At 36.8% G+C, this 17,846-nt stretch overlaps 1 protein-coding gene across 4 annotated transcripts in view; it reads right to left on the reverse strand.

Moving 5' to 3' along the window:
- Positions 1-17,846, reverse strand: part of PRDM5 (PR/SET domain 5) — a 243,486-nt gene that overhangs the window by 205,944 nt on the left and 19,696 nt on the right. For all 4 annotated transcript variants that reach the window (XM_053573313.1, XM_053573370.1, XM_053573353.1 and 1 more), the window contains exon 2: positions 11,690-11,773. In XM_053573313.1, the coding sequence (XP_053429288.1) occupies positions 11,690-11,773 (84 nt within the window). The remainder of the gene's footprint in view (positions 1-11,689; positions 11,774-17,846) is intronic.

The raw sequence follows: 17,846 nt of genomic DNA on the forward strand, positions 1-17,846 counted from the left end.
TAAAAAATAGATTCACAAAAAATTATTCCAAACATACTTGAAACATTCCAGTAACTAAATCAAGTACCAAAATATCACTGTTCTTTAATATATTTACACCTACATTGACAAAAGGATAACTGATCTGACTTTGAACAAAATATTTATCAATTTCAAAACTATATTTATCCAAATTAAGCAAATTCATTAACTATAGTATCAACAAAGTATTAATGAAATTAAATTCAAAGAGATACTGCAAAAATGGAAATCAACTCTAAACTTAGCCTTATCAACAAAGCATTCATCAATTTATTCTCTGGGTTTCTCACAGCAAGTTTACATAACATTGTATACTACCACTAAAATCAACTTCATATTTATTCATTTTTTTAAGTGTAAAAACACTATTATTGATTTGTATTAAAAGTTTCAACAACCAGATTGGTTATGAAAACATTTTCCTTTCCTTGGAGCTTCAAATTTAGCTCATTTACCTGCAGCGTGATATGGGAAAGAAGACATAAATCACAATCAGATTTTTTTTTTTTTGTCTTTAATTATTTGTCAAACATTCCTTTCTCAAGAAAACCTTGGAGTTAGCAATACAGTAAATTCTTGTAAAACCCTTTCACAACTTGACCATAGAGTACAGGCAAAGAGTACAGGATCCATTAACAGTCACTGTCTTTTATTGCTTTTAATAGTTCCATGAACTGGTAATGATTAAAATTACTGCATATAAATAAATGAATTTAACAACTGAATCCATGACATTTCTCATAGACCCTACTTCAGAAAACTGTACAAATATTTTCATTGTGAGTCACACAGTAGAATTAATCAATATGAGAAACATTAGTCTCACATTTTAAATTTTTCATAAATCTGGATTTTTTTTGATCTACCATAGCTGAAGCACCATTCCCTTATAAAGAAACTAACCATGTAAACATGTTTTTAAAAATCTACACCACAAGTTGATTTATTTAAGGCAAGCATTTACATTTCCTTGTAAAACTGGAAGACTTCCGAAACTAACAGTATGGAAAATATTAATTGGGTGATGTCTCAAGTCATATGACTCATCTAAAACCAAAGAAAAATACTTGTAATTTTTTCAGCTTTTACTTAACTGATCTTTTTATTATTAGAGAGGTAATGTATTTTATGGAAAACTGTTTGATCTTTTAACTTAGGCTTGCTCTCATAATTTTGCAATGAAATTTCAAGTACTGAAATCATTTCTTTTGCAGTCTCTACAACCAAAAGGGCTTTTTTTCTTGGAGCAAGAACCTAGCTGGCCAAAACCACACTCTTGGATCCTGTTGAAATCACATTAAATATTTCACTTGCACACATATGCAGACCCCAGCTAGCATTACCCCAATCTCCTTCCCTCCCTCCTTCCTTCAGCCAGGTCTGGGCAAGCAAGGCCTGTCCCTCTGCCTGTCCCTTCACTGCTGCTAATAAAGTTGCAATGAGCAAAAAGCACAGTTGCTGTGCAGGAAAGCCTGTCCAGCAGGCCCAGGAGACTTGTGTCAATGAAAGAAGCATATAGCACTCATGAAGACAAATGTCATTCCTCCGTTTTTAATTGGAACTTCTGCTTAGAACCTGTACGTGATTTTTCACCTGTGATCTACTCCCTTAGTAGCCACTGACTTTTGAAACATAGGAAGAACCCTGAAGATGTATCAAATGACATCAACCACCAGCTTGTTCTCTTTTACTAGTCCAGCTGTGATTATTAGACTGGAAATGAGGTGATGAGAAGATGCTTTAGAAGAAAAGCATGAAGGAAAAAGAGTGCCATCAAAGAACTGGAGAAAGCCTTGGGCAGTCCAGGAAATGCGTCCCTATTTCCAGACCTTTAGATGGATACCTGCAGATTTCTCACAGAAAAGGCCTAGCCCACATTGTATCTCGTGTCTGGCCCGGGCTAGATTTGAAGAGTCATCAAGAGCTAAAGCCACTGGATATTTATGAGTTTCCTTTTGGCTTTAAGAAAAAAGAAGTTTGGGTCAACCTACTGCTGTAAGAGTGTAGAAAGTCCAGTCCTCCCTCAAGCACTAGGGCCTCATAATATGAATTCAATCCACAACATGGTCTTCTGTTAATTTAACAGCCCAAGCCACAGTGAACTGCACGTGCCACAAAATGCCACGTTCCCAGATTACTTCCGCCAGCCCAGCAACGGTCCTTTCTTTTATCTCCAAACAGACCTTACTCCTTTTTTTGGCTAGAAGCACATATCCAAAATCCTTAGGAAGTCCTGAACCCAAGAACTCCATCCTAACCTCCAGCTGATACACCTCCTGCCCATATGCCACCCAATCCTCAGATGGGTCAAGATAATAGCTAGCCTGTGGACATAACCATAGTATGATTAACTTATAATCAGTATATTCAACAGAGATATTCAGCCTATTGCCTTTAAAGAGCCTAAACAGGGTGGTGCCTGTGGCTCAAGGAGTAGGGTGCCAGTCCCATATGCCAGAGGTGGCGGGTTCAAACCTAGCCCCAGCCAAAAACCACAAAAAAAAAAAAAAAAAATGAAGAGTCTAAACATTGGTGGTATGGTTTGGTTATGGTTTGGCCCTGCCAAATCTCATGTTGAAATCTGGTCCCCAATATCAGTGATGGGGCCTAGCGGGAGGTGTTTGGGTCCTGAGACAGACCAATAATGAATCCCCTGGTGCCATCCTCTTGGTAATGAGTGAGTTCTCATTCTGTTAGTTCCCAAGAGAGTTCCCCCAAGGGCTGGCTGTTAAAAAGAGCCCACCTTCCTCCATTTCTTGCTTCCTTTCTCTCCCCATGTGATCTATGAACATCCCTTTTCCTTCTACTTCTGCCATGAGTGGAAACAGTCTGAGGCCCTCACCAGACACAGATGCCAGGGCCATACTTCTTGTACGGCCTGCAGAACCTGAGCCAAGTAAGCCTCTTTCTCATAAATTACCCAACCTCAAGTATTTCTATGCAACGATACAGTAATTAAAATATCCATTTTATAATACATAAATATACACAAACGATGGCTCTATAGAATTAAAAATTAGAATCTATAATGGTATTATTGCAAATCATGCAGTCTGTAAAAAATATGTAAATAAACACTTTACAATGTTACATCAAAATGTAGAGAAAATCCTTTTATTTATTTTCAAAAATTATTTGAATTACTCCACTCACACCGCTTAAGTCAGTGAAACTGCTGTATAATATTGAAAACAATGCACCTTCCTGATACCCTAAAATACAGTACTTTACAATGCTGTGTTCACAATGTGACAGTAAAGTAAAATGTAGGCCTACCAAAGAATAAAGCTGTTTATAAAAAGATACTCCGTGTACATACTACTTCAGTTTTTTAAACTAATTAAAACTAAAATAAAATCAAAAACTCAGTCCTCAGTAGTACTCGCTGGATCAAGTGCTCAAAAGCCATATGCAGCCGGTTGTGACCATACCGGACAGGGGTCATCTGCACACTTAAGGTTAAATGAGTTTCTTTGTGTTATTTTAGAAAAGACAGGAAAGGGTTGAATGCAAATACATTACTTAAATTTTCCCCTTTGGGCCTCATTTTTTTAGCTCTTAATATAAGCAAAATAGAACTATTAAGTATTACAGAATTAGAAGGTATAATAAAAATCAGTCTAATCACTTCAGTACTGAACTTTCTTAAAGACGATTTTCTCGTATTTTGCTAATGGCTTCTTTTTCCAGTATACAATTAGAAATCTAAAAACATAGGAACCCTAATTTAATGAAACTCTTATTTTTATTTATGTAATAAGCACTAAAACTGACACCAATTTCCATTAAAATTTCCTGCACTGCTAATGTTTTTTACATCCAAAAATGTACACATTCAACTCCTAGAGGTCTTTCTAAGGATCTGAAATATTTTCTCTGAAATTGATCTTTAAAAGTTAACTAAATTTTAATATAAGAACTTAATGTGTTAGAAGATTACTTAGAGAAACATCACTCTTCAAACAAAAATTTTCACAAGATACTAATGAGTAAATAAAATACTCAAAAATAATTGCTAAAGGCTTGGCGCCCGTAGCACAATGGTTATGGTAACAATGGTTACCCTCAGTGCACACATACACTGAGGCTGGCAGGTTCGAACCCAGCCCAGGCCAGCTAACCAACAATGACAACTGCAACAAAAATAGCCAGACATTGTGGCAGGCGCCTGTAGTCCCGGCTACTTGGGAGGCTGAGGTAATAGAATAGCTTAAGACCAAGAGTTTGAGTTTGTTGGGAGCTGTGACGCCACGGTACTCTACCGAGGACAACATAGTGAGACTCTGTCTCAAAATAAATAAATAAATAAATAACTGATAAAGAGGATTTCTTTCTGAGGAGATAAAAGTATTCTAAAATTAGACAGTGGTGGTGGTTTCACACTCTATGAATATACTGAAAACTACCAAGTGACGTGTATACATTTAAAAGGGTAAATTTTATGGTATGGAAATTATATTTCAATAAAGCTTCTATAAAAAAAATTCACAAATGCCTCCTGAATTCATGCCCACATTATTAATGAAGAAGATAAGGCTCTCAGTGACTACATATCAGATAAGTAATATTACACCGTGTATATGGATGTAAGATTTACTTTAAGAAACTCATAATTCTTGTCAGATCTACACACTGCATGTGCACAGAAATGTACCTAAAAATATCGGCAAGAATGGATACACAGAAAAAAGATAACGTGGGACTTTGTCTTCATATGTATTGCTCTAATTGTTTACATCATGTGTGGCATGTAATAAAAAGTAAATGTTTTGAAAACATCATAATCTGGTTGATAAGTGCATTCCCCTCAATTTACAGTTTTCCTACCCTCAATTACACTTTCTCTCTACTTGAAACATTTCCTCCAGTCTCTAGAATTACATAAAAGCATTGTTGTTTTAACAGACCTTATAACCAAAACCACCTTCATTAAGTGTGTTTTCCATGCTCCCAATCAAAACATTTGAATAACATGAAAATAATGAAAGATACAAATATTGGGCTTCTCCCAGCCATTTCAGTTTACCTTTTCTGCCAGTTATCTTTTGATCTCTCTGAATAGACAAACTCAGCACCTAAATACATCATATCTAGAGCAGAGTAAGCTTTCATAACATACTTGGTGAAGAAACAATCAGTGTGGTCCTTCTCATGGGCAGGGGCATTGCTTCTGAGTATACACCCTGAACATCCTCCTTTTTCAAGGAACACTAGATTTGCTCATGTGTCTACCCTCTCCTACGAAGTCTGAGAAAAAAGCTGGTCTAGTTCAGCTCCAGGTTATCCCTGATTAAAAGCAATCTGACTCCCTTTGTCAGTTCAAGAATAAACATGTCACCCACTTCTGACAGATTCGGGGAAATCTACTACGGGAAGATTTTTGACAAAATGCCTTTGTTCCTTATAGACATTATTTTGTCTGAAACCTGCTTAATACTTGCCACCAGCTTGAGGACTCATCCACTGCCAAGGTAGAAAGGTGGAAAGAACTTAGGTAACATCAAGTTGATTAATCAATCACCCCTGAAGCCTGCTTGACTGCTGAACTTCTCTTACTTGACATAATGTCCTTCCTTATCATGTAAGCAAGCTGGAGTTGGAATTACTGTTATTTGCAACAACTGCATCTACAACACATTAGATAAAATTCCCATAGGGCTACAAAGTGTGATCAGAACCACAAATATAGTGGATGTATTCTAATAAGACAGAAGTTGTTTTTTTCTTTCTTTTTTTTTTTTTTTTTTTTTGTAGAGACAGAGTCTCACTGTACCGCCCTCGGGTAGAGTGCCGTGGCGTCACACGGCTCACAGCAACCTCCAACTCTTGGGCTTACGCTTTTTTTTTTTTTTTGTAGAGACAGCGTCTCACTTTACCGCCTTCAGTAGAGTGCCATGATGTCACAGGACTCACAGCAACCTCTAGCTCTTGGGCTTCCGCAATTCTCCTGCCTCAGCCTCCCGAGCAGCTGGGATTACAGGTTCCTGCCACAACGCCCGGCTATTTTTTGGTTGCAGTTCAGCCAGGGCAGGGTTTGAACCCGCCACCCTCGGTATATGGGGCCGGTGCCCTACTCACTGAGCCACAGGCGCCACAAACTCCCAGCATTCTTCCATTCATGCCTCAAGTTTGGCTGAATGACCAGAGTTGCTGACACAACTTAGGTAGAAGCCATCTTCTGAAGGGCAGACAAAGGACAAACACAAAACAAATACAGACCTTCCAGAAAACATGAAACATGCAGTTGCTCTGTGTTTACCCTAACTAGACACGAGTGTCAGGAGAAATGCACTACGGCATTTGTCTTAGGAGTCCCAGCATTCTCTAAGGCAGTGGTTCTTAACCTTCCTAATGCTATGACCCTTTAATACAGTTCCTCATGTTGTGGTGACCCCCAACCATAAAATTATTTTCGTTTACGACAACATGAGGAACTGTATTAAAGGGCCGCGGCATAAGGAAGGTTGAGAACCACTGCCTAAGGCTTCATAGGTGGTATTTTCCCACCAACGTCTACACAAAGTGATTCCATGTAGAGCCTAAAACAAAATGTTATCAGCTGCAAAAGAAAAACATTTGGTAGAGAAACTTCTTTGTTCCAAACACCTAAAAGTACTTCCATAAATAATAAAGAAAAATAAAAGGTTTTAAACAACTGAAAACATTTTCCCCAAAAACTGAAACACATTGGAAACCTGGTACTGAATCAAGTTCCCAAGAGCAGAACAGCTGTGATCACAAAGTAACTGCAAATAAAGAGAAAAACATATAAACAAAATGTCTAGTTTAATATCTAACCAATCATCTCCTTCAAAAACTGTATTTCAGTGAAATCACCATCTTCGTGAAAAAGAAAAAAATGGTCTATGAAGTAGATGAAACCCAAATAAAATACTAAAGGAGGTCCCCACTTCTAATCACTACCCTGGCAATGAGGTAACTATCCTGATTTACAATTACCTTTAACCTGCATTTGAACTTTATATAAACAGAATCACATAATTGTATTCCGGCTTCTATAACTCAAGGCTATGTTTCTCAGATTCACTCATATTGATTGCTAAGCATAGTAATAACATATTCATTATCATGATAGCTATGCAATATTTTATGAATATACCTAATATATTTGTCTATTTTTACAAGTAGATAAGAAATCTGAGTTATTTCTAGCTTAGGATAACTTCTGATCATTCTGCTACAAAAGTTCTTGTACAAGTCTTTTAGTAACATACACTTTTTTTTTTTTGTTTTTTTTGCAGTTTTTGGCTAGGGCTGGGTTTGAACCCACCACCTCCAGCATATGGGACCAGCACCCAACCCTTTTAAGCCTCAGGCGCCGCCACACATTTCTATTTTTTATTTGCCTACTAAAATTGCTGAGTCATAATACATGCTTATAATTATCCCTAACTGATAACACTAAATGGTTTTCCAAAGGGTATGTTATACCAATTGAAAATTCCAGAAATAGAGTACCAGAGTTTTAGACGATCCTTGGAGACATTTGACGTTGTCTTTTTATTTTTTTTTTCATCTTGTATTAAATCATAACTTGTACATTGATGCATTTATGGGGTTCAGTGTGCTGATTTGACATACAATGTCAGTTTGACAGTCTTTTTAATCCTTCTGGAGAACACAGCAAGGCATCTTTTGCTTTTAATTTGCATTTCTCAGATGATTCATGGAGTTTTGAACATCTTTTCATGTTTATTGAACATTTGGATATCTTCTTGTGTGACATGTCTATTCAAAGTGTTTTACCCATTTTTCTTTATTCTAATCAATTTTTATAAATTCTTAATACATTCTGGATACAAATTATTTTGTAGACATATGTATTAAGTTATCTTCTACTCTGTGATTTTTTATCCATTCTCTTTATGGTATCTTCTGAGGAATGGTTCTTATCTTTAGTGTTTTCCAATTTATAATTTTCCCTTTAGAGTTAGTGTTTATTATGTCTTAAGAAAACTCTGACTACCCGAAGATCATAGAGGTATTCTCCTACAAAATTTCTTCTAAAGGTTTCTTGTTTTTACCTGACATGTTTAAATTTATAATCATCTAAATTAATGTTTTGTATATGATGTAAATTAAGAGTCAAAATATTATTTTTCTACAAGAATATCATTTTCACCCAACACAATTATTGAAAATGCCACCCTTTCTCACCATATTACTAATTTCACCTTGTTAAAAGCAATGCCTATTTGTTTATTCTTTTTTGTTTTTTTTTAAAAAACATAGTCTCACTTTATCACCCTGGGTAGAGTGCCATGGCATCACAGCTCACAGTAACCTCCACCTCCTGGGCTTAGGCAATTCTCTTGCCTCAGCCTCCGGAGTAGCTGGGACTACAGGTGCCCGCCACAACGCCCAGTTATTTTTTGTTGCAGTTTCACTGGGGCTGGGTTCGAACCCACCACCCTAGGTATATGGGGCCGGCACCCTACCCACTGAGCCATAGGTACCACCCCTATTTGTTTAGTCTTGTGCCAATACCATAGTATTAAATAAGGGTCCTTTGTAAAAAGCCTTGATATCCAGTAGTGTTAAGTCTTCCAGTTTTGTTCTTTTACTTCACAGCTGTGGCAGTCATTTATTTAGATTTTGGAGTCAGTTTCAAAAAAAAAAAAAAAAAAAAAGTACCTCGCTGGGCACCTATAGCTCAGTGAGTAGGGCGCCAGCCACATACACCAAAGCCGGCAGGTTTGAGCCCGGCCAGGCCTGCTAAACAACAATGACAAGTAGTGCAACCAAAAAAAAAAAAAACATAGAGCCAGCCGTTGTGATGGGTGCATGTAGCATGTAGTCCCAGCTACTTGGGAGGCTGAGGCAAGAGGATCGCTTAAGCCCAAGAGTTGGAGGTTGCTGTGAGCTGTGATGCCATGGCCCTCTACCAAGGGTGACATATGAGACTCTTTCTCAAAAAAAAAAAAAAAAAACCTTACTAGGATTTTTATTGAGATTATATCTTTTGAAATCTGTTAACATGAGCTTTATGATCCATGATTAATTTTAAAAAGTGTTCCATGTGGACTACTTAATTATTATTGAGTACAATAGTCTACATCTGTCATTTAGGTCATGTGTATTAACTATACTGATTAGATTATCTATATGTCATGTCCAGGGTTTTTCCTTGCTTATTCTATCTGCAATTAAGAAAGATACGCTTAAGTCTCACCCTAAGATTGGGCATTTGTCTATTTCTACTGCTAGTTTGTTTAGTTTTTGCTTTCATTTGAAGCGTATATACGACCTTGTGGTATACTGACATTATTTATTTATAGTATTGTTTCTTCCTTAAAGTCCACTTTGTTGAATGTTAATAAGGTTAAATCTGATTTATCTTCATTTATATTTGCATAATACATCTTTTTTCCATCCTTTTATTTTCAGGTTTGCTGTGTCTTTGAATTTTAAAATTGTTAAGTAGCATCAGATTGGTTCTTTGATCAAATTCATTAATAATATTCTTTTAATTTTAGTACTTAGTTCATTGAAATTAAGACAATTACTGATCTAATTGGGTTTAGAGCTACCATCTTCCTATTTTCTTTATGGCCCAGTTACCTCTTTTTCCTCACTTCTTGCTTTCTTTTTTGGAATAAAATGCTCACTTTTTTTCCTTTCATCATTTTTTTAGTTAAAACAGCACTTTAACTGTAATCTGACAGGAGACAGAACTCGGGCAGTGACTACTCCAGCCATGAGGAGCGACTGCAAATACAGATGAAGCTTCCCTCACTCACCTGCTGCTCACCTCCTGCTGGGAGGCCCTGGTCCCTAACAGGCCACATTCTAGTACCGGCTACTCCTCAGGGCCTGAGGGTTGGAGGCCATGGAGGCTTGTGTAAATATACTCTATGATGTTCACACAACAATAAAATTGCCTAACAATGCATTTCTTTTCTTTTTCTTTTTTTTTTTTTTTGAGACAGAGACTCAAGCTGTCGCCCTGGGTAGAATGCCCCGTAGCATCATAGCTCAGAGCAACCTCTAACTCTTGGCTAAATCTTGGGCTCAAACGAGATCCTCTTGCCTCAGTTTTTTTTGTTCTTTTTTTTTTTTTTTACATATACATGTGTTTATTAGGTTTCCACTTTTTGCCTTCACAAAATTAAAAAGCCTTAAAATTTAATAACAATAACAATGTTTAAGGACTAGAAACAAAAACTTCATAGAGAATGAATGAAGATAAATACATTCAGAAAAGAAATCAGATGATTGCTGCTTTGAAACATTAAGCAATAATAATAATAACAATGCAAAGAAAGTAACATTCACATTGTCAAATAAGAGTATGTCTATTATAGAATGCTTTGACTCTTGAGGTTCAGTATGAAGTCATCAATTAACTTCTTATTATTATTTTTTTCCAAAGTCTCAAAAAATAGACAACTAATATTTATAAATAAAATTAAAAGATAATTTCAAAAAACAGATCATGCCAAATTTATAGACAATAGAAAAAGAAAAAAATACTTCATAATCATTCTACTTAATCTGGATACACCTGATATTAAAATTGGAGAAAATTATATTATTATAAAAGGGAAATTACAAATTCATATTTCACTTATAAATGAGGATGCATTATCCTAAACAACATATTAACAAGCTGAATTACAAGCAGTTTTTCTATTTTTAGTAGAGATGAGATCTCGCTTTTTGCTCAGGCTGGTCTCAAACTCGTGAGTTCGAGCAATCCACTGGTCTCGGCCTCCCACAGTACTAGGATTACAGGCATGAGCCACCACGCCCGGCCCTAACAATGCATTTCTTAAGACATATCCCCATTATTAAGCAATTTATGACTGTACAATTCTTGGGGCTGAGTTTTCCAAATTTTTGTTTCAATAGTTTCTACACCTCTCCTTTTCTTTCAGACCCTTCTTCTAACTAAAAAAGAATAGCAACAAATGTAATTGGCATAAACTAGGATGAAATTTCTCAAAATACAAAAGCATACAGTTGTACATACAGATCCCTGCAAAAGAAAAACTTTAGATTACAAAAGGCTATCCAAGATGTCACAATTCTTTAACTATGTTGGTGAAGATAAGATAATTTTAAGTTGAGATTTTTGTGCCAACATGAAACTCAGAATTACTGCATACAATTAGAACTACAACTAGAAAATAAAAATTAAAAGAAAAGCATAATTTAATTTACAGAAATTGAATTCTAAATCCACTGCATGCATATTTTGAAATCCAAACATCCTTACACACGAAAACTTATTTTTCAATGATATGTTATGAACTTCAGAGTTCTAAAAGAATAGTCCAGGGACTATTTCTTTCTTTTTTTTTTTTTTTATTTCTTTTTTTTTTATTGTTGGGGATTCATTGAGGGTACAGTAAGCCAGGTTACACTGATTGCAATTGTTAGGTAAAGTCCTTCTTGCAATCATGTCTTGCCCCCATAAAGTGTGACACACACCAAGGCCCCACCCCCCCTCCCTCCGTCCCTCTGCAGGGAACTATTTCAATAGTTCTACCTTTTTTTATAAAAACTAAACTTTCAAGTTACTCATATTCTTTAAAACATTTCAATACTTAAATACTCATCTGGAATCAATATCAATTCATGTTAACTCATAGGTACAGTAATATAAAACAACATTTTTAACATTAAAAGTAAGTCACATCCTCACCTCCCACATCAACCTGTAATCCATATTTTCATCCAAGTCTTCAGGCATTCTCTTCTCTCCAGCAAAGGGTCCAAACTTTTCACCCTGAGTAGCAAGTATTATATTGAAAAAGGATCAGTACGATTACCAAGTTGCTAAAATAAACTAAACCATTTTTCTCTTCTGGATTTTTTTCCCCAAAACTTTTGTACCCAATGATTGAGACTCTTTCAAGATACTAATTAACACAAAATGTTTACATATTTAAAATCCAGCTTAATCTGTTTTGAACCTAAGACCCTAAATCTACATCACAGGAGCCTACATAAAAGGGTTAAGTTGCTCAACCTTCAAATTCTGACAAGGCACTGCACATTGGGCTTCATATGTTTCAATCCTCTTCATAGCCTCTGGCAAGGGGTCTTAAAAAAGCAATGAGTTTTGCTTGACTTGAGAGACAAGCCCACCAGCCAGAAAATCACCTGGTTTCCATAAAAATCATAAATTCATCCCTATTGTGAACAAGAAAGAAGTAGGCTTGTCATTCTCAAAGGTAGACTGTTCATAAATAAACTTTAAACTCACCTGTCAATCTTTCACCTGGCCAAGTGGGCACACTTCAAACCAGGGTTTCACCAAGTGTGTGCTTTGTAGCCCACCTACATGAGAATCACCAGCTGCTGGCTTCAAAAACAGAATCCTGCCTGGGCTTTGTTAAATTCAGAATATGGGAGGGGGGTGTGGAAGCTGCATTTTGACAATTCACAGGTAAGAACCGCTGGCATAGCCCCTCAGTACCATGAATGGCTGGGTCCCTGCAGTCTGCCCTGCAGGACTTACAGGGGCATATACAAAGGATAAGCCACACTCCTCCTCCAAAGTGACCAAAGCAGGGACTACAAGGACAGAGGGAGTTGGTCATGTCCCCACAACCAAACATTCTATAGAAATGTGTGCAGAGAAGACACCCATGCCTTTGTGAGCCACCTCCAAAACTGCCTATGACCATTTTTTAGCAGAATCCCCACTTCACACAGAGGCAGCAGAAAAAATAACAATAACAACAAAATCTCCAGGGAAACTTTTGATGAACATTGTTAAAGGAAAAAAATAACCACCAATGCAATGTTTCAAGAAATATAATTACTTAATGAACAACAGAAAACCCAACTCCTGGGCAGAGTAAAATTTTAAAGCTTCAAGAAATTACAACCAACCAACCCAGCCCTGTCATTTTACAGATGAAGGAAAGAAGTCCTGAGAAGCCATAAATAATGGCTGGGCCAGGAAGACCGTCCCTTTAATGTTAACTTCAGGGCAGAAAATACCTACAGGGATTCCTCAAATCAAGACTGTAAGTGTAAATAACTTAAACACAGGCCTAGCAATGAAACAAGGAGATTGCTGGCTATTTATAATGATACTAGGGATATTCATACACAGAGAACAAATTCAGGAGAAACTGGAAGCCGGCTTTGCTACAATCCTCTCATGCCTTACTTCATGTTAAAATGGGCACTCAACATCACATCTCAGACACAACAGCCCCAAAGATGATTTCCTTAAAAAGCAATCACTTCTCTCCACAGATGGCACCTGACCAGTATTTGACGGTGATCAAGAAAAGCTCCATAAAAATGAAAGAAAATAGGAGAGAAATTAATATTTACTTAATTTACTTAATGTCACACTCCCCCGTTTAACAACTAAGAAAACTGAAGCTCAAAGAGTTTCTATGAGTTGCTTAATTAAGGTCAATCAGCTAACAATGATGAGAGATGGAATTAGGAACCAGAGATTTATTCTGAGTGGACAGCTCAGGCACCTTCCACTTCACCAAGCCACCAGTGAAAATCCTGACAGATGGCCATATGACTCAGTGCCAAGGTAGCCTGCTGCCACCCTTCCCAGCTTTCTACTAACTTTTAGCAATTACCTGAGCTGTGCCTTGCTCAGTGGAGACACTCAGTACATTGACCACTGAATTGAAGAAACTGAGTGAAGTGATGTAAAAACTAATCTATAAAACAGACCAAAAAAGTAAGGTGTGTTATTTTGTAATAAATTCGAGGATTTGATGTTAATGGATATAGTTCAACTTTCGGTCTACACTGCCATGGCCTTTATCAACTAATGCAGAAAGTAATAATAATCTGAGTACACACATCCCAATGTAACTGATCTACCCAAGCCAAACAGTTACTCTTCTCAGCAGAAAATCGGAGGGAAAAAAAATTTTGAATCTATCAATTAGCAGTATTCAAAGGACTGAAGAGGAAGGAATGCAATCCTAAATAAATGCACTGGCATAGAGGAGAAAAGCCTGCTTGGATGCAGGCCTAGAAAGATTATTAAAGGACTTAATGCTTTGAAAATTCAAACTAAGACTCAGAATGATGATTTGAAAGCTTCGCCAGTATGGTCAGTCCCAATCATCAACTCAAACCACTAAATTATAATGAATACTGGCTTTTAAGTTTTCATTCATCTCTTAGTACAACATAGATTTTGCATTTCACCCTAGCACATTCACACATACACATATAAACACATCCTTATAAAATTAAAATACTGTACATATTTCTCAAAAAAGAATTATCCTTCCTCTGTACAATGTAGTCCCATAATTGAGTAAATTGCTTCATTCTTTTAGAAATGAGTTTTAACCCAATATATATTAATTTTAGAATTTACCAATGGGCTGCAATCCAGTGTGAAAACCATTGACATAAAACACTGGCTGGACATGGTTGCTCACCCCTTTAATCCTAGCACTCTGGGAAGTCAAAGTGGGAAGAGTCCTTGAGCTTATGAGTTTGAGACCAGCTCTGAGCAAGAGCAAGACCTTGTCTCTACTAAAAACAGAGAAACTAGCCAGGAATTGGGGCAGGCATCTGTAGTCCCAGCTACTTGGGAGGCTGAGGCAGGAAATCACTTGAGCCCAGGAGTTTGAGGTTACTGTGCGCTATGCTGACCCAATGGCACTCTAAGCCTGGGGCAACAGTGAGACTCTGTCTCAAAAAACTATAAAAACACAGAGGGGGAAAATTTATAACAGTATTTAGCTCTCTGGCTTTGATGAGATTTACTTCAAAGTACATTAGTGAATATACTATGATGACTTAATCAAATAAACTTGAGTTTCTGTGGCTGTAAGGTTTCTGTGGCTGTAAAACGTAAATAGCCAACTCTCAATTATCCATACTACCTGCAATAAGAAACAATGCAGATATTTAAAATATAATTTGTATTTGGCTTTAGATGAAGATTTGTACTTACTAGACCTATTCTCACTATGACTTTCCCAAAGCATTCCAGCACCAGGTGCCCACCTCCTCCCTAAACCTTTGTTCTTGTCTGTTATACAAATAGCACTTTCCTAAAATTGTGACTATAATTTTATTTTTAGTTGCTAACCATTTCCTAAAGAGATTCTAACTTTAGCATAAGCTTATTTTACCTCAGTGGGCTTTAGACCTCCTTGGGTAGCACACCAGTGAAAGGTAACTTTAGGGCACCTGCCCCAACTATAATTATTTTTTCTTAGTGGAATCATATGAAGTTGCCAATACTTGACCACTTCAAGCTACAAAATGAATGGTTTCCATATAATTCATCATTAATTGTATATGAGCATTAGTGTATTAAACACTAAGGGTAAGTTCATAATAAATGATATGAAGGAAACGCATATATTTCAAATAATATTGAAAACTTCAAAAATTTCTGGCTGACTTCTGTTATTATTGGTTTTAGTTTTTGTAATAAAGATACTGAAGATCTAATTACTGGCAGCGGGAAATGTGGCAGCTCTTCCATTTTCTTGCTTTCATTTGTGTCTGCGTTATCGAATCACCTTTGCGCTCCGATTTCTTTTCAAAAAGCTTCTTAGAGTTCTTCATTTGTAACTATCTCAAGGGTCCATCATCTCTAACACTTACAAGTTAGGCAGTGAGGCAGCACAACATCGGACACCCAACAATAAATATGTAAATGATAAATTAGGGAAGAGCTGAGTTGCAAAGGCATGCCCACCTAAGAAGCTTTTTCATTCTACTTAAATGTTGCTGTATCACAATGTGGGCCCAGTGCTGCCAGATAAATGCAATATCTGATAACTGAAAATTTGCATGTGAAGATGCTACTTTTGTATACTAGCAATGAATTCCAAGTTTTCAAAACTGTCCAGGTTTAATAAAATATGACTTCAAGACAAATTCAACACATATAAACAAAATTGTCTGACTCAAACTCACTTCTCAGACTGATCCAATGTCCAGCCTACAATGGTGTTTCTTTGTTTTTATTCAGACTGTTTCTGAACAAAGCAGATAATTAAGCCATTCAATCTGCCACCCACTGGACTAAACAATGACTTTTAATAAAGAAGAATGGTTGCAGGGTGGCATCTGTGGCTCAGTGGGTAGGGCGCCGGCCCCATATACCGAGGGTGACGGGTTCAAGCCCGGCCCTGGGCAAACTGCAACAAAAAATGGCCGGGCATTGTGGCGGGCGCCTGTGGTCCCAGCTACTCGGGAGGCTGAGGCAAGAGAATCGCCTAAGCCCAGGAGATGGAAGTTGCTGTGAGCTGTGACGCCACAGCACTCTACCGAGGGCAATAAAGTGAGAGTCTGTCTCAAAAAAAAAAAAAGTATGATTGCAAAAATGTGGGCAATTTTCTCTCATTTTGCTTCATATTATCGGTAAGAAGGTGAAAGCAAGGTTTACTGCAGATACTTCTGTTAGAACTGTGGGAAAAGCAGCAGCTGAGGTTTCAAGGCACATGGATTCTCCCAGTTCCTGCTCTGTTCTCAACTGACTGCACTTCTGAATCTCAGTTTCCTCAACTATAAAACTTAGGGATTTGAAATTAGAACAATTTGAGAATTAAAGAGAACAAAGCACATTAACAAATTCCGTAAGGATTGTGAAAGAAAGAAAAAAAATATTTTTAAAAGCCTCATTTCCCATCATTACAGGATAATAGCTTGTAAGAATTAGTAGAGGGAAATTTCCGAAGCATTCTGTCTTGCCTTTTCAATAGTAACCACAGTTCAGGATAACCAGACAGCAGCAACGGATGATGCCAAGCTCTTCCTTATTAAAATGCTTTTAAATAAAGGGAATTATCTGAATTAGCAAATCATCATTGTGAAATCCTAATAATATAACAGATTTGGGCAAGTATCATCTGTGGATGCAAAAACCACTAGGAAGAAGTAGTGAAAAATACATCCACATACTGTCAGCTCACAGATTACCTGCTAAGCACAGAGGGAAAGCAGCACCTTCACAGTGAAATTACCTTAACCCAGTGTCAGCGTCACTAACAGCGGGGAAGTCAGATATGCCCCCTATGCTAGTGCAGTACAAAGAAAACCAGCATCACCCCGTGAGGCAGTCTTGCCAAAAATATTTATACTACATATCTAACTTCCAGATTACAGGAAATACAGAAGATAGGGAAGTTAAATAGCGCCCTGGGGAAACAATCAGATAAATCCAGATGTGTAATACTCTACAAATGACTGACTTCATCTCTTCAGAAAACCACTGTTATTAAAAAAGAGGAGACAGGAGAGAATTTAAAAAGGAGAGTTAATAGATATAACTAAACGTAACATGTGGCCCTTGATTGGATCCTGGTTTAAAAATAAATAGCTATAAAAACATTTTGGAAATAACTGGAGTAATTTAAATATGGGCTGGTGCTTGCATATATTAGGAAATTACTATTATTTTTGTTGGATGTTTAAATGATATTAAGGGCCTCTTTACCTAATTGCCCTGGCAGTGGAGGCCATTCACCGTCTATGGCAAAAGTATCCTACTTTGTAAACTTTCTTACTCTAAGTCTATCTTTCTCTTTCTCAATAAACTTTGTTTCATGCTTGCCAAGTAAATAAATAAATGAAATTATATTAAGGTTATTTAGGAAAATGTCCTAATACTGAAGAATTGAGCAGTAACTTGCCATAATGCCTGCAATTTCCTTTGAAATGGCTTAGCAAATAAAAAATATAGATCTACATGAAATAAATTACATTAAAGGAAATCAATAAGCTGTTGAGTCATTTACCTTTGAAATAATGATGATTTTTCAGAGAAGGAATCTCGAGACCCCACTTAGAACATAATTGTGTCTCAATGTTAAACTACAATTGTGCGTGTGTTCTTG

The sequence above is a fragment of the Nycticebus coucang genome, chromosome 1, assembly GCF_027406575.1.
Source record: "Nycticebus coucang isolate mNycCou1 chromosome 1, mNycCou1.pri, whole genome shotgun sequence".
Classification (NCBI taxonomy): Eukaryota; Metazoa; Chordata; class Mammalia; order Primates; family Lorisidae; genus Nycticebus; species Nycticebus coucang.